Raw genomic sequence first — 26,482 nt, 5'->3', positions numbered from 1 at the left:
ACCCTAAAGTGAAGTAATACACTGACGTACATTGGATTAGATTATTTCCTGTTTATCTCAAGATTTACTCTGGCCACTGTCTTGACCTACAATTATGAAAACAAAAAAAGTGATCCCTTTTTTAAAAAGAAAATTGTCTGGGCACCTGGGTGGCTCAGTCAGTTAAGTGTCTGACTGTTGATCTCAGCTCAGGGCTTGATCTCAAGGTCATGAGTTCAAGCCTTGCATTGGGCTCTGCACTAAGTATGAAGCCTACTTTAAATAAATAAATAAATAAATAAATAAATAAATAAATAAATAAATGTAAATTGTTAGTGGCACTGAGAGATAGATTAATACATGTATAAAGTAATCTGATAGTCTATGTGTGTTTTAAAAGAAGTCAAATTTAGTCATCTTTTATGTACATATATATATTTATAGTTTAGTAAAAGCAATTATTTTATAGATATTGATATTTTAAAAATAATTTCACTTTAATTTTTAATGATATACAGGTGGCAGTTATCTTTGTGTCATAGGATTATACTTTATATTTATTTCATAATTAGTAATTTTTACCCATGTTTTTACTGTTACAGGTGATTATCACTTTTAGTGGTTATTACAATAACTGAACTTAAAATAAAATTGGACAGACACAAAGTAGTTTGATTTGGGAAGAAAACTATATTGTGAAATGATCAAAATTTTTGATTTAAGAAATAAAAAATTTGTGAAAATACAGAGTAATTTCAGTGCCGACCTAGAACTGCATGGTAACTAAATTGTAAATGTTATATTTTATGATTTGTTATTGCTTATTGTGAAACATTCAAAACATAAGTTAAAATTTCATTGATCATATTGTCTTATAGGGGTCCAGGTGGTGGTAGACCTTGGCCAAACCCAACAAATGCCAATTCAGTGAGTATATATATATTTTAATTTTCTTTGCACTTTCTAGCATTGAACAACAAAAATCCTGTTGCTTTTGAAAGCCCTGCAATTGGTTATATTAACTTTTTTAAAAAAGTAATCATTCAAAAAATATATTTCGCATATATATTTTTAAAATATGTATAATTTTTGAAATGACGAAGTTTTTTACTTCACAGTCTAATGTAAACATGCATTCTATATGGATAAACAGACTTCAAAATTAAAATAGAAAATGTGATTTAGGTGTACCACAGTAGCCTATATTTATTATAATATATATTTATCATAAAATGATTTGATCTTCTAAAATAATTATGGTAATCACTAAATTGCCAGATAACCTCAATCTCTATCAGAGTTATTATGATTGTATTTATTATACTAGTTACACCTACGTTTGCTCTCTCACTATTCCTGGAGGCAAGTACGCATTTGCCCTGTCCCTATTGGCTGAATTGGTGTTCCTACACATCTATCTGTGTATATGACATGCTGTGAATTTTCCTTACATGTTTTGTGATAGTGGTTTAACTGCACAAATATTTTTCTCTCTTAATAACACATGAATATATGCATAATATGAAAATTAAGCTTTCAGTCTTAAAATTAATATGATTTAATTTAATGATCCTGGTAATGTTTTCCCTTGTTGACTTTGAACCCTTGAGTTTCTTCAGTATAGAGAGAGTTCTGCAGTGTACCTTTGTGTAGTGTGTGCACTGCACAAAGGTTCCTGACTCAAGGAAGTTGGTAGGGTACTAAAATACAGATTGTGCTCCACTTGTAAAGTCTATGAGTATCTGACCCAGCAAGGATGCCTTTTGCTAATATGCACAGAGGTACGCCCATTGACTAGCAATGACCTTAATGCTAAATAAACATGAAACGGATCCAATGTTTAAGGTTAATTCAAATTTCAAGAAAATGTGAAGTAAGGTATATGTGGTATAGAAAGAATTATCCTAAACTTATAGCTATTCTAAAGCTGAATCACTTTCTCCTCAAGTAAGCAATTATCGTATTTTTAGAGAAAAAAATAATTTATGTTATCTTCCTGTCTCTTAGTTTTAATAGCTAATTGAAATAGAATTTGGAGTGGAGAGAATGATAATCTTGCTTACATTTGGATCTTCAGTGTACTATTTAATCTTAACCAATCTTTCTTTTTTTTTAATTGAAATTTTTAAAAATATTTGAGAAAGTGAGTGTGAGCAGGGGAGGGACAGAGAGAGGGGGGGAGAGAGAGAGAGAGAGAGAGCGAGAGAGAAAGAGAGAGAGAATCCCAAGCAGGCTCCATGCTCAACACAGAGCGTGACGCGGGACTCAATCACATGACCGTGAGTGACATCATGACCCAGGCCAAAATCAAGAGTCGGTCTTCCAGTCTACTGAGCCACCCAGGCGCCGTTTAGCAAATCTTTCTAAAATACTTTTTATCCAGATTATGTTATAATGTGAATGTGAATTCTTTCCTCTTCCAAAATTCTTTTAGTTTGCTTATATCCTTTTGGAGAGTTTACATTTCTATTTGCTTCTTGCTACATGCCTTTCAAATTCATTCAAGATTTCACTTTAAAATGGCATCTGGCTGGCAGCTCAAAATACAGTTCTTTCAACTCCCTATTAAAATACCCATAAAGGTACAGGAAAAAACAATTTTTTATAATACTGAAAACTGACTCTTCCTATTGCCAGAATCTGGAAAGACTTTCTATTCAGAATCTGCATTTCTGTCGAAACTGGATTAAAAAGCACGATTAATGGCACACCTTAACTATGTGAGCCTTCCCACCTAGAAGCAAGAAGACTCTTCTCTCCTTCCTCACTGTCAGCTCTATCAGTTATCCCTCTACTGCCCCTTGCAGACAGCCACGTGTAATTCACACCCGCCACAGCCTTCCTCCAGCATTACCTCCTTTTACACACTCATCTGGAGACTCTGTCCTCCAAAAACTACTTGGGAAGGTGAGCAGGATTTGATATTGAGGATGGTGCATTGTACCAAGCAGGTATATTATCCAAGTAAGAGTATTGGATAGAGGCAGAGATGAGGAGAGACTTCTGCATTCTGCTCATGTTTAGTTTTGATGCACTCCACCTCTTCAGAATTTCATGGAGTGAAGCACTGTGGATAGGAGAACATACTATATTGGGTCAGCAGGTCTGCATTACTTTAGACCCTGAGAAACACTAGGGTAGGAGGTATGCATATCAAACTGCCATCCTATAGTCAGTATGAAATGGGCATTTGACTAGCATACATGCGAGAAATAGAGTTGAAAATAATCCCTTGTGTTAATATATATCACGTGTGGATACATCTCCCCCTCACTGAAAGAAATGTGAATAGGGAGGGGCGCTTGGATGGCTCCGTCGGTTAAGTGTCCAATTTCAGCTCAGGTCACAATCTCATGGTTTATGAGTTTGAGCCCTGCGTCAGGCTCTGTGCTAAGAGCTCAGAACCTGGAGCCAGCTTCTGATTCTGTGTCTCACTCTCTCCCTGCCCCTCCCCCACTCATGCTCTGTCTCTCTGTCTCTCTCTTTCTCTCTCTCTCTCAAAAATAAGTAAGCATTTAAAAAAAAAAAAGTGAATGGAGAAAAAAAGTAGGGAGGGCCCAAAGCTTTCTTTCCAGAAAGGGAAAGGGGGTCATCATCCTGAATACAGAAAGGCAAAGTGTTCCTCTGAGAAATGATTTATTATGAGAACAAGAAAAAAAATCGTAAAAAACTGATGACTTTTCTGGGAAAAACATAAGGCTTAAATGAAACAAAGCAAAAACAGTTTAAGAGGGATTTTTTTCTCCCTAAATGCTATCGATTATATTCTAGTGACAACTTACCTATACTGTTTTGATTTCCAAGTTCCTTAGACTTCTTGTCCATGTGTGTAATTACAAATACTTTTTGTTTTTTATCAATACAATAGTCTCTGACTCTTGAGGGTTGCATATTAAAGTGGTTAGTTGTTTTGTTTTTTGCTGTTTTCAAATATGTCTTATATTTGTTTGATCTTATATACTTTTTTTTCATTTTAAATGTTTATATCAAAGTAACCTTAGATTTATAGAAAAGTTACAAGAATAATACAAAGAACTTCCATACAGGCTTCATCCAGATTCCCAAGTTATACCACTTTTGCTCTATGATTTCCTCTCTCTGCATGTACATATTTTTTTCTGAATCATTTGAGCTGTATTTGAGTTGCTGACATGATGACCCTTTATCCCCAAATATGTCAGTGCATGTTTACTAAAAACAAATACATTATCTTTCATAACTACAGTTAAGATCAAAATTAGAAAGTAAACATTAATGTAATGCTGTTCTCTAATTTGTAAACCTCACTCACATTTCCCCAATTGTCCCAAAAATGTGTTTCATAACAAAAGAAAATCCCAGTTCACTTGTTACATTTAACTGTCAGGACTTTTTGTCTTTAATCTAGGACAGTTCCTCAACTTATCTTTTTCTTAACCTTGCAGTTGTGTTTAATGCAAATCAGTTATATTGTAGAATATGCCATAATTTGGTTTTATCTCATGTTTCCTCATGATTAGATCCAGGTAATACATATTTGGTAGGAATACCACAGAAGGAATGTTGTGATTTTCTCAGTGCATCATTTCAGGAAGCATGTGATAAAGATTTGTCCCATTGCTTTTACTGTTAACTTTGTTCACTTAGTGAAGGGTGGTGCTTGTCAGGTTTCTCTACTATAAAATTACTGTTTTTCCTTTTGTAATTATTAATTTGTGGAGATACACTTTGAAACTACAGTAAATAAATATCCTCTTCTTCCTCATACTTTCATCTGCTACTTTCGGCATCCATTGGTGATTCTTGCCCCAAGTGTTTTTTTTGCTATGTTGGTTGCCAAATGGCTGTTTTCTGTCTTTCCTTCTTCATTTATTAATTGACTCTACTACAGAGTTTTTCTTTCTTCATTCATTCATTTATTCATTCACTGTATATCAAATATGTCTGTGGACTCATTTTATTCAGTAGGTTTTTGATGCTAAAGTCACTCCAGATTTAGCCAATAGGAACCCCTTCAAGCTGGATCATGTGTCCTTTTGACATGTTTCCATTATTTGAGCATTTTGAAACTCCTCTTGTATTTTCCCAGTGTTGGCTCTGAAACAGCCATTTCTTTAAGGAGCCATGGTTCCTTTAAATGGAGAGTGGTATGTAGAACCCATCAGAGTGATACAGATTCGAGAGCCTCCCCACAGAAATAACTAAGATACAGATGGATGTTCATACACATTCCCATACACATGTATATCTTTCTGTATCTATCTATATGTACTAAAACCATTAGTACACACTATTGCTTCAATTTCAGTACAACACAACAGGATATATTGTAGACTTTCTGCTTTTTTACTTCTTTGAAAGTAAGAAATATGCCTACCATTATGTACAGTATATTCATTTATTTGCTTAATCTTTATAAATCCACAGTTTTTTGTTATAAAAGTATTTTAATCAAAAATGTTTTTTGTACCCTTTTACATGACAGTACAAAAAAATTTTTTAAGGAAAATTCATGTTTTTAATTCAGAATAGAAGTATGATTTTCACTTTTAACTTCCTTTGACCTGAGCATTACAGTATTAGCCTCAGATTCTTATTTGGAAGTTTATTTACAAATCCACCAATGAATTTTCCTTTTTTATATTTTTCAAGACCTGTGCACTTGAGTTTAGTTATGTACCACATTCTAATCATTAAGTAGCAAGCACTTTTATTGAAAATATCTTAATTATCTTTGTCTGGAGAGACTTTTAATTATAAGGTACAGAAAAACAACCAAAGTAGGCTCATATTGAGAGCATATCACTGGATTATGTATCTAAAAAGTACAGATATAAATTTATTTTGGGGCACATTTGATTCCAAGGGTTCAGATCATGCCATCAGCACCTGGTCTCTATCACTTGCCTTTGTTTTCCTTGCCGTGACAAGAAGGCTGTGTGGAGCTCCAGACTTATATCCTCAGAGCTCTCAGTTGAGTACAAAAAAGCACAACTCTTTATCAGGTAAATAGAGGTATTGGGAATAACCAGCCAAACTAGATTTGTGTAGCTTGGGTCATATGTTCATTCATGAATTATAACCTGAGGGTACAGTGCTCTTTCAGCTAGGTCAAGGTCACACATATCCACTCCCCGAGCCCCACCCAAACCACATGGAAAAATAAGAGGTATGGTTCACCAAAGAAAATTCAAGGAGTTGTCAGCAAAAGAGGATATAGGCAAAACAGATGTTCAGTATAGCATTGTAGTAATCAACTGTATTATTGTGACAGGAAAAAGAAAGAAGAAACCCCTTGAAGGGAAAAAAATGACAATCTATTATAGTGATTAAACCCAAGGGAATTACAAATATCTTACTCCAGAAGGCTCTGCTCTAAACAAATGTATGGTCTTTTTTTTTCTTTTCAAAGCACTAAAGGGGCTCTTGGGTGACACAGTTGGCTGAGTGTCCAACTCTTGATTTCAGCTTAGGTCGTGATCCCAGGGTCATGGGATTAAGCCCCACATTGGGCTCTGTGCTGAGCATGGAGCCTTCAGTTTCTCTGTCTCCCTCTGGTCCTCTGCCCTGCTCATACGCGCTCTCTCTCTCTCTCTCTCTCTCTCTCTGTCTGAAATAAATTAGGGGCACCTGGGTGGCTCAGTCGGTTAAGTGTCTGACTCTTGATTTCAGCTCAGGTCGTGATCTCATGGTTCTTGGGATTGAGACCTACCTCAAGCTCTGTGCTGACTGCATGGAGCCCACTCTGGATTCTCTCTCTCCCTTCCCTCTGCCCCTCTCCACTTGATGCATGTGCATTCTCTCTCTCTCTCTCTCTCTCTCTCTCTGTCTCATCTCAAAATAAATAAATAAACTTTAAAATAAATTTCTTAAAAAGCACTAAAGAATAATAGAATATTTTCACCTTTACAGTGGCACAGATAATGTCTTAATGTTATCTTCTCTGGTTTCTAGTAAACCAGTTCTTCTAAGGTAGTTTTAAACTTCACAGTTGAAGAAAGTTACTTAACAAAAATGTTGCTAATCATTAAAAACAAACAAACAAACAAAAACTCAGGGACACCTGGGTGGCTCAGTCCATTGAGCATCAAACTCTTGATTTCAGCACAAGTCATGATCCCCATGGTTTGTGAGATTGAGCCAGCATCAGGCTCCACATGCAGTGTGGAGCCTGTGTGAGATTCTCTCTCTCCCTGTTCCCCTCCCCTGCTTGTGCTCTCTCTCTCTCTCTCTCTCCAAAATTAAAAACAAACAAACAACTCCAAATCTCTAGCTACTTTGCTCTTCCCCTGCTCCCACACCACTGTCATGGATATTAGGAGTCAGAATATTTCAGAATATCTGAATTATCAGTCACAGCTCTTGAATTATCAATCTCTTGAATTATCTGTATAAAGGATTCTTCTAATTCTGTGATTCTGATCTTTAGCTCTCTGATCTTATCTTCTACATCTGCATTTCATCTTTCAATTCATGTTAATGGATATTTTGTATCGAGTCTAGAGAGGGGAAGGAGGTGATTAATTAGATTGGAAGAATTTGGACACTAGAGGTAGAGAAAATTTTGTGGAAAACTAAAAGAGGAAATACCAAAAATGTTTGAGGAAAAATTATTAGACCGTTAGCTGATAGGGAGAAAGATTGTTTGGGAAGGCATAGAAGGTGACAAAACTGAAAGGCAAAAAAGGGAGCCCTGGTGTGTATAAGGCTTTGGAATGGAGAAATCTGAAATTTATCACCTATATGGGAGGGAGCTATGTTTTAGGAAGATAGTTTATAAAATGGATGAAAAATAGGGAAATGAAGTTAGGAGATAATAGTAATGGGCTTTATAAAATGTTATCAGACCCTGAGGTAGAGTGGTGATCAAAGGAATAATGAGGATGCATTTCACACATAGAATAAAAAACACCTGATGACCTTGAATTTGGGAATAAAGAGAAAAAGCTGAAGGTGATTTCAAGTCTTTGAATTCAGGTATCAGGGAGAATGGGAAAACACAAACTCAGCTAGAAATACAAGAGAAGGAAGTTTAGAGGGTAGATGGTGAGCTTTGTTTTTGGAATATTAAATCTATCACTAAATATAATAGAATCCTAGATCAACTGTTATGTCCAGCACAGAATGGAAATGTATTCAATTGAAGCTTTATCTCTAGTTCTAATCTCTAGTAAATTCTTGATCTGTATTTCTAAAAATCTGTTGATCGGTCTACTTCACTGTGCACTAGTGCTTTAAAATTCGACATGTCAGATATTTCCCCAAACTTGCCCCCCTTCCTGAATTCCCTACACATGAATTAGTGGCACCATCATTCACCCACTCACCAAGTTGGAAACCTAGGTATTACCTTAACTTTTGCCTTCCCTTGTCCACCACACCTAGTTCGTCACTATGCTCTGCCAAGTACATTTGTGAAGTCTTTCAAACTTTCTTACTCCTACTTATCTTAATCAGTGCTTCCTAGAACACTCTATCATCTCTTGCCTAGACCTTTTGCAATAGACTCTTAACTTTTGTTTGTATTCTGTGATACCTCTAGGGTTATCTTACTAAAATATAAATTGGAATATGTCTCTCTAAAACCTGTGACTTCCTGTTTCCTACAGTATAAATTCAACAGTCTGACCATATATGCTTATCATTTATTTCAGTTTCCTATAAGTACCACATTATAGCAGCTGGGTAAAATTATATGCCATTTCCCTAATAATCTATGTACTTTTATATTTTGTGTTTACTTCTTTCTTTCTTTCTTTCTTTCTTTCTTTCTTTCTTTCTTTCTTTCCTTCTTTCGATCCTTCTCTTTGTCTTTCTGGTGATAATCTATTCTCTATAAGTCAGCTATCCAGCTCAAATATGTCTTCTGTACCCACATAGTTCTTCTACCTATATTGTTATATTTTATGTCACTCACACTAGACTGTCAGATGCTACTAGTAACTTTCAAGAGTGTGTGTTCAGTAAAGTGCTACCAGGAGTAGCAGTCCAAATGATCTTTTTCTTTTAATGAGGGCATCAAAAAATATGAAGTAGAAATAGTGACTATAAGCCAAAATTAAAGACTTTGTCAGGACAAACATGGAAAAAAATTGAACTACATGAAGTAACAGTTTTTAAAAGTATTTTTAAATGTTTAAAAACTGTGTTTAACTGTGTTTGAAGGAACCATGAAGGAGAAATTTAAAACTATAAAAGGTGCAAGGTGTTAGGAGGATGAGATGGGGCTAGCTTTGGAAGCAAATAGAAAGATTATCTTTTTTTCTACGTGGACGAATGGATGAAAATTTTAATCTATAAGTTTGGAGTGTTGAGTTGAAGATGAAGGTATAGTAAGAATTTGATAGCTTTAACATATGACACAAGGGCACACTACCAACTCACCATGTTATAATCACCATGACAGCCAGCTCATGAAAGTCACTTGTTAAGTATTCAGGAATTTTTTGAGTTAATTGTTAAATCATTGGTAGCTTACAAATAATCCAGGGAAGAAATGGGCAAAAGACATGAATAGACACTTCTCCAAAGAAGACATCCAGATGGCAAGCAGACACATGAAAAAATGCTCAACATCACTCATTATCAGGGAAATACAAATCAAAACCACAATGAGATAACCATCTCACACCTATCAGAATGGCTATCATTAACAACTCAAGCAACGAGAGATGTTGGCGAGGATGCAGAGAGAGAGGATCTCTTTTGCACTGCTGGTGGGAATGCAAACCAGTGCAGCTACTCTGGAAAACAGTATGGAGGTTCCTCAAAAAATTAAAAATAGAACTACTCTATGACCCAGCAATTGCACTACTAGGTATTTATCCAAGGGATACAGGTATGCTGTTTTGAAGGGGCACATGCACCCCAATGTTTATAGCAATGCTATTGACAATAGCCAAAGTATGGAAAGAGCCCAAATGTCCATCGACGGGTGAATGGATAAAGAAGAAGTGGTATATATATTCAATGAAATCTTGCCATTTGCAACTACGTGGATGGAACTTATTCTAAGTTACACTAAGCAAAATTAGAGAAAGACAAATATATGACTTCACTTACATGAGGAATTTAAGATACAAAACAGATGAACATAAGAGAAGGGCAGCAAATATAATGTAAAAACAGGGAGGGGGATAAAACATAAGAGCCTCTTAAATATAGAGAACAAACAGAGGGTTACTGGAGGGGTTGTGGGAAGGGGGATGGTCTAAATGGGTAAGGGGCATTAAGGAATCTACTCCTGAAATCATTGTTGCACCATGTGCTAACTAACTTGGATATAAATTAAACAATAAATAAATTTTTAAAATTAATAAATAAAAATTAAAAAAAGAATCATTGGTAGCTTGAAATATTTCATGTGGGAATATTCATACCACATAAATTGATAAATGCTACAGATTGGGACCTTTTTCTCCCCTGAATTTATTCGGTTTATTGGCACACCACAGAATGCTTCTGGGCTTCCATGAAGGCTGAGCCAAAATGCTTCCAGTTATTAGTGAAGACTAAGTAGAAATTGGAGAACATGATTATATTTTGGACCTTGTCCCTTATTTTGTGTTTCTCTCTGGTAAATCTCTACTGTGAAATAGAAAAGGTGGCTAGGGGATGATCAAAGAGATGGAAACTGAGTAGGCTTTGAGATAATGAATTTAAAATATTGGAAAGAGAAACAAAATGCCAACAGTGGCATGGGGGAGTGGCAGAGACAATTTAGCAGGAAACTAATAAGGAAATAATGGACTTACAGGAAATAAATACAGAAATAATAGGGAAAACATGGAAGAATTGTAATGGAAGAAGATTCTTGTTGGAATATAGAATAATATATTTGTGAGTGTCATGAGGAATAAGAGAGATGTCAGGCAAAGGAGTTGTTTAGATCTCTGTGTAAAGAGTTCTGGGATGTGGTCATACTCACAAATGGAGGAGAAGGAAGTATATTGTGAAATGAAGGAAGGCAATAAAGTATAAATTCCAAAGATTTAAAGGGTGGTTAGCTCATATGTTAAAGTTGGTAAAGAATGATGGTAGACAATAGAGAGAGGCAGAAGAACATGAGCATGATGCTAAAGTTATAAGGAGATGAAAATTGGAGCCAACAGATAAGGTAGTGATTTGGAGAGAGTAAATGCATATGTTTAAAATAATAAGAATCAGAAGATGGATGGTGGATCATGCACTAACAGCGGCCCAAGAGAGCAAAGTTGATTTCTAGCACCGAGTTTAGTGTGTACTGGCCATCAGATCTCACTGCTCATAGTGGAAGTAATCCCCATCATTAGTGATACTGGGCAGCCTGGTAAGGACCCTCTGCAGGGATGAATTAGCCATAGGCAGACCAAGCAGGGGCCGCAGAGGCATGTGGTCTGTGCTTAAGGCAAAGCGTGGACACCAAACAACAAGGAGACAATTTTCAAATAACTTAGAGGAAAATCATAACTTTGTTATACTTTCTTCTTACTGTATAGTTTCATATTATTTTTATGTTTAATTATATGGAAGGCGTTGGGCTAGAAGGAGGGTTTAGGGTAAAGGAACTATCATCTTTTCACTACTGTAATGGTCCTAATCTGGCTATGTACCTACAAGAAGATAGTAGTTTATGGCTTTTTCTAGAACAAGACAAAAATATCTCCTCTGGATGTGCAGATTCTTCATGCAAGTGAGCTAATGAGCTTCTTTGAAAAAAAATAAAATATTCGGATTTAGCTTTCTTTATTAATATCAACACTCAAGTGTTTAGTTTTTAAATATCTGTTTTCTACTTCTCATGTTTAAAATTATAATAGCAATGTTGTATTAATACTATGTAATCTCTAGAAAAGAGTTTGGTTAAGAGCTTGATTTGAAGGGAAGGAGAGAATTTGTTATCCATATCTGATCCCCACAAGTTAGTAGTCTTTGGAGACTTACATTAACGAAAACCTTTTGCATTTGTTATATTAGTTTCTAGTAGCTAATTAGAAAGGAAAGGGGGAAACATGAGGTCTATAGATCAAGTACTGACCTGTACCACATGAATGTAGTAGCCTGAAACCCATCTTAAAAATAATAATAATGCATCCCAGAATGCACATAAATTGGAAGTTGTATCTGTAAAAGCTATTAATTTGAAAAACTCTGGTTTCTGGTTTTTCACTGCACAAATACATATCTTTCTAATTACAGAATAAGTGTCATTAGTATCAAGCAGTGAGTATAACTGCTCTAAAACCAGTATAACTTAAAGCTAGAAATCTGTCTAAATTTCTCTTGACCTAAATCCACTCTTTTTTATAAATTCAAGATAATGTTGCATTTATTCATTTTCCAGCACTCAGACAGATATAAACGGCTTTATTCTTTATCATCCTTTGTGATACATTTTAAAACTTGATAAAAGTCAGAATATAGATTCATTGTAGGTAAGTTTCCGTATTGTCACATGAATCAAAATATATATTTCTTTGTCCTATTCGTGTTCCAGATACCATACTCCTCAGCATCTCCTGGGAATTATGTAGTAAGTACATTTGGGATTGTTTGCTCATAAGAATTGATGTTATGTTTTATTTGGGCAATGAAATAGTTGTCCAGATGTTAAGAAGAGCCCCTGTGTATTGGCCAAGAAGTGAACATCTGATATGTATTGAGTTTTTTGTCTGCCAACCTCAGTACATATGTTGATGTTCATTAGTGAGACAGTTATCAATCTGGCCAAAATTGCCCTGAGTACTGTGTTTTACTTTAGCATATGTTTCTGTAAACCAATACAATACACTCTGTCCAATCATGTAGAAAGCCATACCCAGTTACACAATGCCAAGCTTGAATTTGCAGTTCTCCAGGAGAATGAGGTACACCCCCTCCCTCATACCACTCACCACACACAAAGTTTAGGAAGACATTAAACTGTTTCCCGATCACAAAGGGAATCATATCGCAGAATAATGACTAGTCATTTGGGGGCCGGGGGCTTTTTTATACTTTGATATTGAAAGCACTTATTTTTCTTCTTATCATTATTTAGTACATGTTAAAATTATCCAATAATTCATTTACACCTAGAGTCAAATTAGTAGGTTTTATATGAGCTCTTGAACTTACAAATGACCTTTTAACCCTCATAACATTATAATCCTTGCTACATCTCAAGGCCACCATGGAAGATAAATTGTTATAATATTTAGGAGTAAACGCCTAACAGAAGAGCAAAGATAAAATGGTAAAAAGGAAAATCTTTCCTAAAGAAATTTTCAGAGGTGGTGGCTAACTGGGGTAGGCAAAAAGGAGTGCTTAAGAAGATCAATGAGCATTTTACTCTCCGTAGAAATAGTGTTTTATGAACATAGTAAAAAGCACATGCTGTTTTGGACCTGTGAACTTAGTGCTCAATGTTCTCTTAAGCTATACAAACTAAGAGGCCTAACATTTTTCACATTCTCTATGAAACAAAAATGAAAGTAAATGTGGGTAAAACCTATTTTTTTCTCAAATCACTTAAGAATAAGCCTAATACATAGTTTTATGAAATTATAGAATTTTATCTGAAAGAAAATTTAAGTTGCTTATTAAATAGCAAATATATATATATATATGTATATATATAAAATCTGAAATAATTAGTGGGCTATGTCTACACCTTCAGAATGAAATACAAATTTAGCCACTTAGTAATTTATACAGATTACTTTAGAGCTAAAAAATTCTAAAACCCTTTACCTGAATTGGTTGTCTGAAATAACTGAGTTAACCTTAGAATCACCTAATTTCCATTTCCAGTTGATTAGTAACCCACAGCATTAGTCAATGTTGCCCCTCATTTCTAATTGGTATGATAGCAGAAGGTTCCATGCTCTAGAAGTGTTACAGTTGATACCAATAGAAAAAGAAATAGCATCAATGTATTTTTTAAGCATATGAATATCTTTGAGTTTTTAGTTTCCTATAAAAAATGATGATACAAAATATAAGAAAATTATAGTCACAGATACACATGAATGATTCTGTTTTATGGATTTGTAAAGGCCCCAATAAATGGTTTCTCCTTAACCTCATTATACCTGATATGATTAAGTCCTGAATAATACATCAGTGTTACAGGCTCATTGTTTTTGGAAACTTATTAAAACAATCTTAACATATTTAAGCTAAATCATATCTTGCATAATAGTGAAATGATTGTGCATTCAAAGAAAATAAATTATGGAGAAAATTCCTCTGTTATTTTCAAATTGGACTATTATAGATAAGCCTAACTTTTCTTCTGTTTTTCCTTACATTGTTTATGAAATGCCTTATTTTTACTGAAATTTTGTATAATTATTTAGGGTCCTCCAGGAGGTGGAGGGCCACCAGGAACACCCATCATGCCTAGTCCAGCAGGTATTGTAATCACACCAACCACACGGGCATTTGATTATTAGAATAAAACCACAAAATATAGAAATTGTTATGACAGAGAGTCAGTAGTATTCATTATCTCCTTGATGGTAACAGGAAGTAGACTAGAGGTAGCAAGTAGGAAGAAGTAGTGTTCTTAAAAATAACTGTTGTCCAGTTACTTTAAGTCTGTAGAAAATTCCTGTCGTGTGAGTAATAGATATAATCAGATTGCAAATGGTGTTGATCTATATGAATTGCCCAATAATTTATCTGACACAAAGATTCCTTGAGACTCTGAAAAAGAATCCAAATCTCACAACTTAGAAAAATTCTGCATAACACATGAAATACATGGATGGATCCGTGTAAAGCCAATGGATTAGCTTTAATCAGACCCACCATATCTATTATCTCACTAAGATATCAATAGATATCAATATGCTTACATGTCCATATGTACTTATTAGCTAATAAATTCACTGTGTACTGGAGGAAGATTTTTTCTTTTAATATTTTTAAACTAAAATGCCTCAGTATTTCTGTGATCATTGAATATAATGATTTTAAATAGCTTTATCCTTTCTTTTCAAGACTTTAATATAGACTATTAAATGTGTTGCTTCTTGAGGACTGTAATGGTGGAAGTTTACATTGGTACACCCCTCCTAGAAACTGCTCTGGCAACATGTATCAAGAGCCATGAAAAAGTTCATATTCACTTTTTTCTATCATCCTGCTATGAGAATAATTAGAGATACAACCCGAGATTTATGTAGAGGGTGCTCATTTTTTTATAGTTAATAGTGAAATAGTAGGCACAAACCTAATACAATTTTAGCAAAAGTAATAAATTAATTTTTAGGAATATAATGTAGCCATTAAAATTATTATCAAAGAATTGTTAATGACATGGAGAATAAATGTTCATGATTCAATATAATATGATTACAATTTTATTGTAAAATATATTTAATACAAAAATGTAGAAAGACAAAGAAATAGGCTCTAAGGCTTTATCAGTGTTAACCTCTGGGTAATGAAAGAGATGGGAGATTTTTATAATAAAAAAATACTGAATTATGTTACAATATTAAATTCATATGTTCTTAGCTGGTTTGTTGAAATCTAAGATGTGTGGAAGCTTGAACTTAACTATCATTGATCATATCAATAAATAATTTTTAATTTTTGAATCTTCTTAATTTTGAAAAAGCATCAATCTGATAATTAACACAAAATTTTGCTTTGCCTCACTACTGATTTGGAATATAGCATAAATATTTCATGGATCTCTGTCCTCAGAGCATCTTCATTGAAGTGAAACAATTCATTCAAGATAGAATTAGGCGAATTGAACATCTTGCGCACATTTGCATTCTTATATGTGAAGTTAATGTTTAATTTATGAAGGTAGCATGTGATTAATAAACACTTCACCACAATATAAATGAAATTTTTTGGAGAAACCACTAAACTTTTCAGGTGATAAGTAATCTGATTACTCTCCATCCTTCCAAGCCAACAAATTGCCACCAGTATGTCTTCCTAGCCTTGTGCGTACTCCTGTGGGCTCATCTTTTGTATAGTCATTCCTAATTTGAAGCCAATGCTCTCCCCTCCAAAAACAGGTTCCATAAGGTCTACTTTATTGTAAAGTTTTTCTGTATATAAAAAGAAGTCTAGAAAATACCAACCTTACTTCTCTTGGTGTTTCTATAGATGAAAGTATGTTTTTGATTGGTATTAAAAACAACAAATTTATTTTTCTTTCTATATATTTAAAATATACAGCCTATTTTCCTTCCAAGTTAATTATTAAAATTAGTTAAGTAAAATTAGGCTAATAAAGATGAAAAACCATTTGAAGATCTCCTGTGTTTAGTCATTAGTAATGACTGATTTTCTGAAAGATACATTTTTATGGGATAGAGTGTATTCCATTAGTTAAATCTCAGCAGATATTTATTGTCTGTGGCACATAGTATAAGACATGATCTCTTTCCTTCTCTCAATGAACTCACTATAACAAAGACAAGAACAAGACAAAATGTTAACTAGAATGCAAAGCAGAATTCAATGATGAGGGGGCATGCATGAATTCAGAAGTTTCAGAAAACAAAATCTCATGAAAGAGGTAACATTTGCAGTGGGCCTGGGGTAGTGAGCAGAATTTCAGTAGATGGACACTGGGGAGAAGATACTTGGAGGAATTAAGAACAAAAATATGGAGATATAAACGGTTGATCATACACAGGAAAGAACAAGCAGCCTGAGTTGACAGGAATATAATGTACATAAGGATGTAAAATAAATAATTAAGGCCACAAAAGTAGATCGGGACCTTACTTAGTATAAACAAATAGAGATCCATCTGAAGTGGGCATTTCTGCTTTTTCAGCAGTAGGATATATTAATGTAGATTTGAAACACTTTTTTTTTCAGAATAGAGAGGCCTGATACATTATATTTAAGAAAATTGTATAATTGTGGGAAAATAGAAAAACATATTTCCTAAATGTAAAATATATGGCCTTTTACTATAGATAATACATTATAAAAACATATGTACTCAGAGACTTTATTAGAATTAGCTAATAGACATGAAATGTAAATTTTTTAATATTATAAAATGGTACTTATTTTATATGGATATACACTACAGTTATTTTTACTATAATGAATCAAGAATAAAATGAATAAAAAAATTTCATCAAAAGCTGTACTGGAAGAAGCTGACTTTTACTTCAAGCAAGAGAATTTTTCATTCTAATTGTATACTCTCTTTATGTTGGAATTAAGCCAGGATATCCCACCAGCTATTAATAATTATTAGATAAATAAACTGTTTTAAATTAGTATATAAGAAGCCTAAGGAAACAATGAAAACTGAAAAGCTACTGAATTTGAATTTTTGGAGATTTTTGTTATACACATTGCTTAATGAAGTCAAAAAGTATCCATGTTTTTTAGAAAAGGAAAACTTTACTGTAATATTTGAGATTTTTAAAGTAATGTTCCTTTTGACCAGAATTATTCAAGTGATTACCCCTTATATATTAGGTAAATAATTCTCATTTACAACCTCAGAATGGTAATTTCTGAGTTGGAAAATGACTTACAAGTATTTGTTTCTGAACATTAGTAATGACTATTTTAAGTGCTGCAGCTATTAATATGTATGTGTGTGCAGATCATCTCTGATTATTACTTTGTGATGACTTGGGTGTAAATTATAAAGAAAGATATTAATTAGGTAATGTTTTGTTTCAGATTCAACCAACTCTGGAGACAACATGTATACTTTAATGAATGCAGTACCTCCTGGACCTAACAGGCCCAATGTAAATATGATTTTTTTTTTTTAATTTTGGAATGTATTTCAAGGCTCAAACTCTAAGTGTAATGAATATTCCTAGATACTATTTAAGCTTTCTCTTTTACTATCCAGAAACTTACTAGATATCCAAAAATAATCAAATCCCTTCTATGTTCTGGATTGACAAAAAATATAAAATACAAAAATGTATAACAAAAGATTGCACATCATTATAACTTAAATGTAAAACTGAACCTAATCAATTATAAAATGTTGGTGTGTGGTTTTATCTAAAATCTCAAATAGTTAATAATTAACACTATTTGAAATGACAGTTAATGTGTAATCATTGACATTCGCCTCATTTTTAGCATCACTAAATTTTTCATTGTGATTGTTTATTTCTTTTATCCTGATAAACTTGAAATAAATCAGGAAGTTGGATTTGCTTGTTTTTCTTTAGATTTTTGAAATCTGGAGTTTAAATATGGAAATGCAGCAGTTCTACATAAAGAATATGGGTGTTCTTAATAATGCATCTGGTTGTTATTTTTCCATGAAAGCTTACAGAAAATTATTTATCTATAAGACCTACATATTAACAAAAATATTTATAACAAGGTATAGTTAATACACAGACATGTATGAATATAAGGCTGCTTAGTTTAAATAAAAATCAGAAGACATAAAGGAATTTCCATAAGTATACCAAAAAACAGGAATGAAATAATTATTATAATTGAGCTTCTTAGCAGTAAAGACTTTAAAGGGAAACTTGAAATCCATCCAGTATAATATGATACTTGAAATATGGCCAGTCCAAATTGAAATGTGATGTATAAAATATACACTAGACTTTGAGGAGTTAATATGAAAAAAATAATGTAAAAGATTTTATTAAAATTTTTATACTGAATATATGCTGAAATAATTTTGATATGTAGGATAAATGAAATATATTATTAAAATTAACTTGACCTGTTTCTTTTTACTATTTAAACATGGCTGCTAGTAAATATAAGTTTACTTATGTAAGTTTGTGTTGTAGCTCGTATATTATTTCCCTTAAGCAGTACTGCCTTCAGTTATCACTATCCTCTTTATATAATCAAATAAATTGGTTTTCAGGAGAAAAGAAACAGTTTCCTATCAGTAATGTCTAAAGGGTGTTTCCGCAGTGATCTTAATGAACATTGAATATGATAATGAACAATGTTCATTTTAGAAATTTAGCAAAAATATAGAAAAGCTCTTCATAGTGCAGTTTCATATCTTAGAACTTGATATTTAAAATGGAGGGAGTGCGAGAGGAAACCCAGAGCATATGGCACTGAAGACATTTCTGTGGGCAGCTAAGCTGATACCATCCAAGTATGTTCCATTCTGGTTCTCTAACTCAATACAAAGATAAGAGATCCAAGAAAAGTAGAAGCTGATCGTGTCACTTTTTCAAATGCCATTCATCTCAGCCAGAGGTAGTAAAAGCAAATGCCTGCTGAGGGCTAGGACTGCAGTTTTTTGTGCTTCAAGCATACATACCAATAGTCTTTGTGTCTTTTAAAACACTGTGGGGGCCAGATGAAGGGACCGAACCAAGTAAGTTCAGAGGGTGTTGGCCTAACCAGCACTAGTTTTTCAGCCCAGATCTATACTATGCTTTTGACAAAGGCTGAATAAAACAGTAAGTTCAAAGTTAATTTCTTTAAGCTATCATTCTTAAGCTACCTCAAATGATAGCTTAAAAAGTTAATATTTCTTTAATTGATTTATAAATTAAATTTCTAAAATTAATTCTAAGTAAACAACTTAGAATATATAGAATCTATATATAGAATCTATATAGAGAGAATCTATAAAATGTTTATAAACCAAATAGAATATATATAAATCAATCTGTATGCTTTAAGGCTACAAAATTTTAGGCCACAGAAAGACATTATCCTGGGAAAATGTATAAGCATGTGGCTGTATGATCCCAGTGATAGAAAGCCATCTTATTTCCAAACAATCATATATATATTATATACAGTTACTGGTTGTCTGTTGAGGGCAATTGTTTTTCTCCCAAAAGCCTATTTGATTAGTAAGCATCACCACCCCATCTACACACGTAAATACACACACACCACATTCAGTATTCTGTACCATACAACATGGAAGAAATGCTTTTGGCATCAGAAATTTTAAGAACAAGTGGTTTTCAGTAGGCTATTTTAACTGTAAACATAAGATAATTATAGATAAGTTGTCTTCAAACTGGGCTCTAGATTTCCTCAGGAATATTCCAGGGAGATAAGGAAAAGACTGAGTGGGCAGGCCATGGCTTCTCCACCACCTGCTCCACCATCGTATATCAGTTCACATCTGTTTTGTACTGGGCTTCCAACTTAAAATAAAATAATCCCACTACTTTAAAAAATGTTAAATATAACTGCTGTAGAACGTCCAATTGTCATTGAACTGACATAGTTGAGACTGCCAAGAATTAACTATATTGAGCTGTCCCCAAGGAGCTAAATGTATTTAAACTACAAGATGGAATTATTTATTATGTCCATTTGAACAAAGATAGATTGGCTGCTAAGAAAAATCTTAATGTTGGCATAATAATGTTGAATTATTCTTATTAATAAGTCAATACTTTTAGCAGCTTCCTAGGAATCATCTCTGGCTTATATAGCAAGATCTGTCAATAGCAGAGAAGAGAATGTTTATCCTCTAATTTGCACTGGAATGTATGTGCTTTCTAGTTGAGAATGTCTGAAGAAAATGTGGATATAAATGAGGATTAACCTGAAGATCCAGAATATAAAGCAGATGGTATGAGGAAAGTAGGGCAGTCAGTTTCAGAATCTGTAAGGCTGAAAAAAATCTAGGAAAATAACCTCCATTATTTGGAAATGAAAATAATTTGTGGAAGTGTCTTACAATGTTAAAGATAGATATTGTAACATTAGATAAATACTTGTTTTCAGTGTGATCATAGAAATTCTCTTCATTTTTTAAAGTTTCCAATGGGCCCTGGGTCAGATGGTCCCATGGGTGGATTAGGAGGAATGGAGTCACATCACATGAATGGCTCTTTAGGTAAGGATATGCAATTTGATGTTTAGAAATCAAAACAAAACTTTTATTCTACAGAGTGGATATTACAGTTTGCAAATTGCTTTTGTATACCTTTATTTACTTTGAATTTATTTTAAAATGCTTCAACTTTCACTTCAGACTGAGACTTTACAGAATATTGGTTAGGATAACTGGAGATCATTTGAAAATCAGAAATGTGAGGATTGTTCTAACCTAGCTCTTATTCACAGGTATTTACTTTCACCTATCAAAATCTGAGTGTTTTATGATAAAAGGAGATATTGCTGCTCTGAGCACATATTACATATCCCTCACCTGGAGAGCTACAGTATCTTCTGAGCTTGTTTGTCTACGAAGGTCTATAGATGCAGTCTCAGAGGAACTTATGTTCTCTCAAGAATTTCTTGACTTTGTTTCTGTATTTTAATGTTTGTCTCTTTTAAAAATAAAATTTAATTATATTCTGGATTATCTGGATGATTTTCTTAAAAGAGAGCAGTGCCACATAATCGTGGCAAAGCAGATTTCAAGTACTATGACTAGTAGTTGAAAACATACCTCATAAATGATGCCTTCTTACCAAATGAAGCCCAGTGTCTTCACGGAGAACAAAGAGTTTCACAACAGTGAGAAATAGAGATGAGTGGCACAAAACCGATTAGATCACACAGTGCACTGTACATATAGGCAGGCCAAATACAAATCCAAAACAAAACCCATGAAACAACAACTACACTTATTTTATGTTTATATATGTTTTAAGTAACAGTAACATAAGCTAGAAGTTGACAATGGGGATAGACGCTTATGATCTTTTTTTTCTTTTGAAAAAGAACCATCTTTTACTTAAGTTGGAATAACTATGCCCATGAGTAACTTAGGTTGTACACAGATTCCACGACTCCGCCCAAACACCAGCCTCTAATACTTTGAAAAGCTCTGTAACTTCAATAATCAAGAAACTATTTGCAACCTGTTGCTAGACTTTTGAGCTTTTAAAGTCCATACTTGTTTTATATACGTACATGTGTTGCCTAGATATCAAAGCCTTAATTTGCACTGTTCAATTATGGTAGTGACTAGCCATGTGTGACTATTTAATTTTAAGTCAAAATTAAATAAAATGTAAAGTTTACTTCCTCAGCTGCACTGCCTCCTATCAAATGTACATGGCCATGTGTAGCTAATGGCTACCATAATGAAACATAGAATAGAGAAACATCTCCATCATCACACAAAGCTCTACCTGTCAGCACTGTTCTAGAATTTTATTTTTTAATGTATTGCAACATAACTCACTTTCCAATCTTTTAATTTGTAAAATTATTTTTAAAAATATGACATTTGGTCATAGAAAATTTTCAGTTATTCACTAGAATAGAATTTGAGGAAGAGTTTCACATATGCTTGGCATGTGGCTTATTACTTTTTATAATAAACATTATTACACATATTTATATCTATATAATTACATATATGCATTCAATATGTATCAATGTATTATGTATGTTTATAAGCACTAACTTTATTTGTGACTATAACTGAATGTTTTACTATTAAAATAGTAGAATATGTTTATGCCAAAAAATTAATTGTTAAAATGGTTAAAAATAAAGCTAACATGTGGCAAAGATCTGATTATTGTTCCTTGTTACCTAATGTATGATTCCACTTCTTAAGTAAGAAATTAGTATTGATTTTTCATTTCTCCCAGGAATCTACTTAAAATTACAGTATTATAAAGACATTCTTACTTTTGATGGATTGCCATGAATATTGATTGCTGTCAATTTTTTAATGTTATTAAAAATTCTTCACTTTGGTTATTATAGTAAAATATGGCTCATGATATTTTTAAATATTGCAGATGTCCATCTTATATTTTGTCAGATTTAGAAGCATCATTTCAGAAAATATATTTATCTCTCGTTGTCTATATATACATATACATACATGCATACATTTTAAAAATTTGAATTGAATATGATTTATAAGTGATCTCTCTTACATTTCATTTTCAGGAATTTATGATAATGATACTTTTCTTAATTCTACCATTACAAAAATAAACAAAAAAGATGGTTCAGAGCGAGAGGTACAGCTCATCCTTGCATTGCCATCGATGATACTTACTCACCAGACAGTATAAGAGAAAACGAATTTTCTTAAGTTTATTTATTTATTTTGAGATAGAGACCATGATCAGGGGAGGGGCAGAGAGAGAGAGGGAGAGAGAGAGAATCCTAAGCAAGTTCTGCACTGTCAGCATGGAGCCTGATGCAGGGCACAAACTCAGAAACCATAAGATCATGACCTGAGCCGAAACCAAGAGTAGGATGCTTAACCAACTGAGTCACCCAGGCACTCTGAGTAAATAATTTTTTAAGATTAAAAAATTAAGGAGATACATACTGGAAAATACAAAGAGTGTACTGCATTTATTTATATTAAAGGAATACTTAATTTGTATATGAAATTATTATCTAATAAACATTTTCTTTTCATATTTTGTTTCAGGGTCGGGAGATATGGACAGTATTTCCAAGGTGAGTATTGTATAATCTCTGGGTTTTTTGTGTTTTGGGTTGTTTATGTTTGTTTTTTGAGAGAGAGAAAACAAGCACACATGAGCAAGGGAGGGGCAGAGAGAAGGAGAGAGAATCTTAAAAAGGCTCCATACCGAGAGAACAAATAGAGGGTTACTAGAGGGGTTTTGGGAGGGTGGATGGGCTAAATGGGTAAGAGGCATTATGGAATCTACTCCTGAAATCATTTTTGGACTATATGGTAACTAACTTGGATGTAAATTAAAAAATAAAATTAAGTAAAAAAAAAAGGGGGGGGGGGTGGCGCTCCATACCTAGCACAGAGCCCAGACACAGAGTTTGATCTCACAACCATGAGATCATGACCTGAGTCGAAATCAAGAGTCAACCAGGCAACCCTCTGTGTTGTTTTTTATTTGTATTTCATTCCACATGGAACTCTTATTAAGATTGTTAGAATAACCTTATAAATTTTGTTTTTGAACAAAGTGTTTTTTTAATATGAAATTTATTGTCAAATTGGTTTCCATACAACACCCAGTGCTCATCCCAATGGGTGCCCTCCTCAATGCCCATCACCCCACTTTCCCATCCTCCCCAACCTTCAGTTTGTTCTCAGTATTTAACAGTCTCTTATGGTTTGCCTCCTTCCCTCTCTGTAATTTTTCCCCCCTTCCCCTCCCCCCCCCCGGTCTTCTCTTGAGGTTTTCAGGATCCACATATGAGTGAAAACATAAGATATCTGCCTTTCTCTGCCTGACTTATTTCTTTTAGCGTAACACTCTCCAATTCCATCCATGTTGCTACAAATGGCCAGAATTCATTCATTCTCATTGCCAAGTAATATTCCATTGTATATACAAACCACGTCTTCTTTATCCATTCATCCGTTGATGGACATTTAGGCTCTTTCCATAATTTGGCTATTGTTGAAAGTGCTGCTATAGACATTGGGGTACAAGTGCCCCTATGCATCAGCACTCCTGTATCCCTTGGGTAAATTCCTAGCAGTGCTATTGCTGGGTCATAGGGTACATCTATTTTTAATTTTTTAAGGAACCTCCACACTGTTTTCCAGAGCGGCTGCACCAGTTTGCATTCCCACCAACAGTGCAAGAGAGTTCCCATTTCTCCATATCCTCTCCAGCATTTATAGTATCCTGATTTATTCATTTTAACCACTCTGACCAGCATGAGATGGTATCTCAGTGTGGTTTTGACTTGTATTTCTCTGATGAGGAGCGACGTTGAGCATCTTTTCATGTGCCTGTTGGCCATCTGGATGTCTTCTTTAGAAAAGTGTCTATTCATGTCTTCTGCCCATTTCTTCACTGGATTATTTATTTTTCAGGGGTGAAGTTTGGTGAGTTGTTTATAGATTTTGGATGCTAGCCCTTTGTCTGATAGGTCATTTGCAAATATCTTTTCCCATTCCATTGGTTGCCTTTTAGTTTTGTTGATTGTTTCCTTTGCAGTGCAGAAGCTTTTTATCTTCATGAGGTCCCAATAGTTCATTTTTGCTTTTAATTCCCTTGCCTTTGGGGATGTGTCAAGTAAGAAATTGCTACAGCTGAGGTCACAGAGGTTTTTTCTTGCTTTTTCCTCTAGAGTTTTGATGGTTTCCTGTCTCACATTCAGGTCCTTCATCCATTTTGAGTTTATTTTTGTGAATGGTGTAAGAAAGTTGTCTGGTTTCATTCTTCTGCATGTTTCTGTCCAGTTCTCCCAGCACCATTTGTTAAAGAGACTGTCTTTTTTCCATTGGATATTCTTTCCTGCTTTGTCAAAGATTAGCTTGCCATACATTTGTGGGTCCAATTCTGGAGTCTCTATTCTATTCCATTGGTCTATGTGTCTGTTTTTTGCCAATAGCATGCTGTCTTTATGGTTACAGCTTGGTAGAGGCTAAAGTCTGGGATTGTGATGCCTCCGCTTTGGTTTTCTCCTTCAAAATTACTTTGGCTATTTGGGGTCTTTTGTGGTTCCATATGAATTTTAGGATTTCTTGTTGTAGCTTCGAGAAGAATGCTGGTGCAATTTTGATTGGCATTGCATCGAATGTGTAGTTTGCTTTGGGTAGTATTGACATTTTGACAATATTTATTCTTCCAATCCATGAGCACAGAATGTTTTTCCATTTCTCTATATCTTCTTCAATTTCCTTCATAAGCTTTCTATAGTTTTCGGAATACAGATCTTTTACATCTTTGGTTAGGTTTATTCCTAGGTATTTTATGCTTCTTGATGCAATTGTGAATAGGATCAGTTTCTTTATTTGTCTTTCAGTTGCTTCATTATTAGTATATAAGAATGCAACTGATTTCTGTACATTGATTTTGTATCCTGCGACTTTGCTGAATTCATGTATCAGTTCCAGCAGACTTTTGGTGGCGTCTATTTGGTTTTCCACGTATAATATCATGTCATCTTCAAAAAGTGAAAGATTGACTTCATCTTTGCCAATTTTGATGCCTTTGATTTCCTTTTGTTGTTGGATTGCTGATGCTAACACTTCCAACACTATGTTAAACAACAGCGGTGAGAGTGGACATCCCTGTCATGTTCCTGATCTCGGAGAAAGCTCTCAGTTTTTCCCCATTGAGGATGATGTTAGCTGTGGGCTTTTCATAAATGGCTTTTATGATGTTTAAGTATGTTCCTTCTATCCCGACTTTCTTGAGGGTATTTATTAAGAAAGGACGCTGAATTTTGTCAAATGCTTTTTCTGCAGCGATTGACAGGATCATATGGTTCTTATCTTTTCTTTTATTAATGTGATGTATCAACATTGATTGATTTGCAAATGTTGAACCAGCCCTGCAGCCCAGGAATGAATCCCTCTTGATCATGGTGTATAATTCTTTTTATATGCTGTTGAATTCGATTTGCTAGTATCTTGTTGAGAATGTTTGCATCCATATTCATCAGGGATATTAGCCTGTAGTTCTCTTTTTTTGCTGGGTCTCTGTCTGGTTTAGGCATCAAAGTAATACTGGCTTCATAGAATGAATCTGGAAGTTTTCCTTCCCTTTCTATTTTTTGGAGCAGCTTGAGAAGGATAGGTATTATCTCTGCTTTAAATGTCTGGTAGAATTCCCTAGGGAAGCCATCTGGTCCTGGACTCTTATTTGTTGGGAGATTTTTGATAACTGATTCAATTTCTTCACTGATTATGGGTCTGTCCAAATTTTGTATATCTTCC

The 26,482-nt window shown here is 34.0% G+C and overlaps 1 protein-coding gene across 5 annotated transcripts in view; it reads left to right on the top strand.

The window, feature by feature from the left end:
* Nucleotides 1-26,482, top strand: part of SSBP2 (single stranded DNA binding protein 2) — a 316,776-nt gene that overhangs the window by 271,984 nt on the left and 18,310 nt on the right. For all 5 annotated transcript variants that reach the window (XM_030323957.1, XM_030323938.1, XM_030323963.1 and 2 more), the window contains 6 exons: nt 858-906; nt 12,434-12,469; nt 14,277-14,331; nt 17,602-17,672; nt 20,656-20,734; nt 23,252-23,280. In XM_030323957.1, the coding sequence (XP_030179817.1) occupies nt 858-906; nt 12,434-12,469; nt 14,277-14,331; nt 17,602-17,672; nt 20,656-20,734; nt 23,252-23,280 (319 nt within the window). The remainder of the gene's footprint in view (nt 1-857; nt 907-12,433; nt 12,470-14,276; nt 14,332-17,601; nt 17,673-20,655; nt 20,735-23,251; nt 23,281-26,482) is intronic.

This window comes from Lynx canadensis, chromosome A1, assembly GCF_007474595.2.
Source record: "Lynx canadensis isolate LIC74 chromosome A1, mLynCan4.pri.v2, whole genome shotgun sequence".
Lineage (NCBI taxonomy): Eukaryota > Metazoa > Chordata > Mammalia > Carnivora > Felidae > Lynx > Lynx canadensis.
Note: the sequence above shows the minus strand (reverse complement) of the source record. Positions and strands in the feature narration are given on the sequence as shown.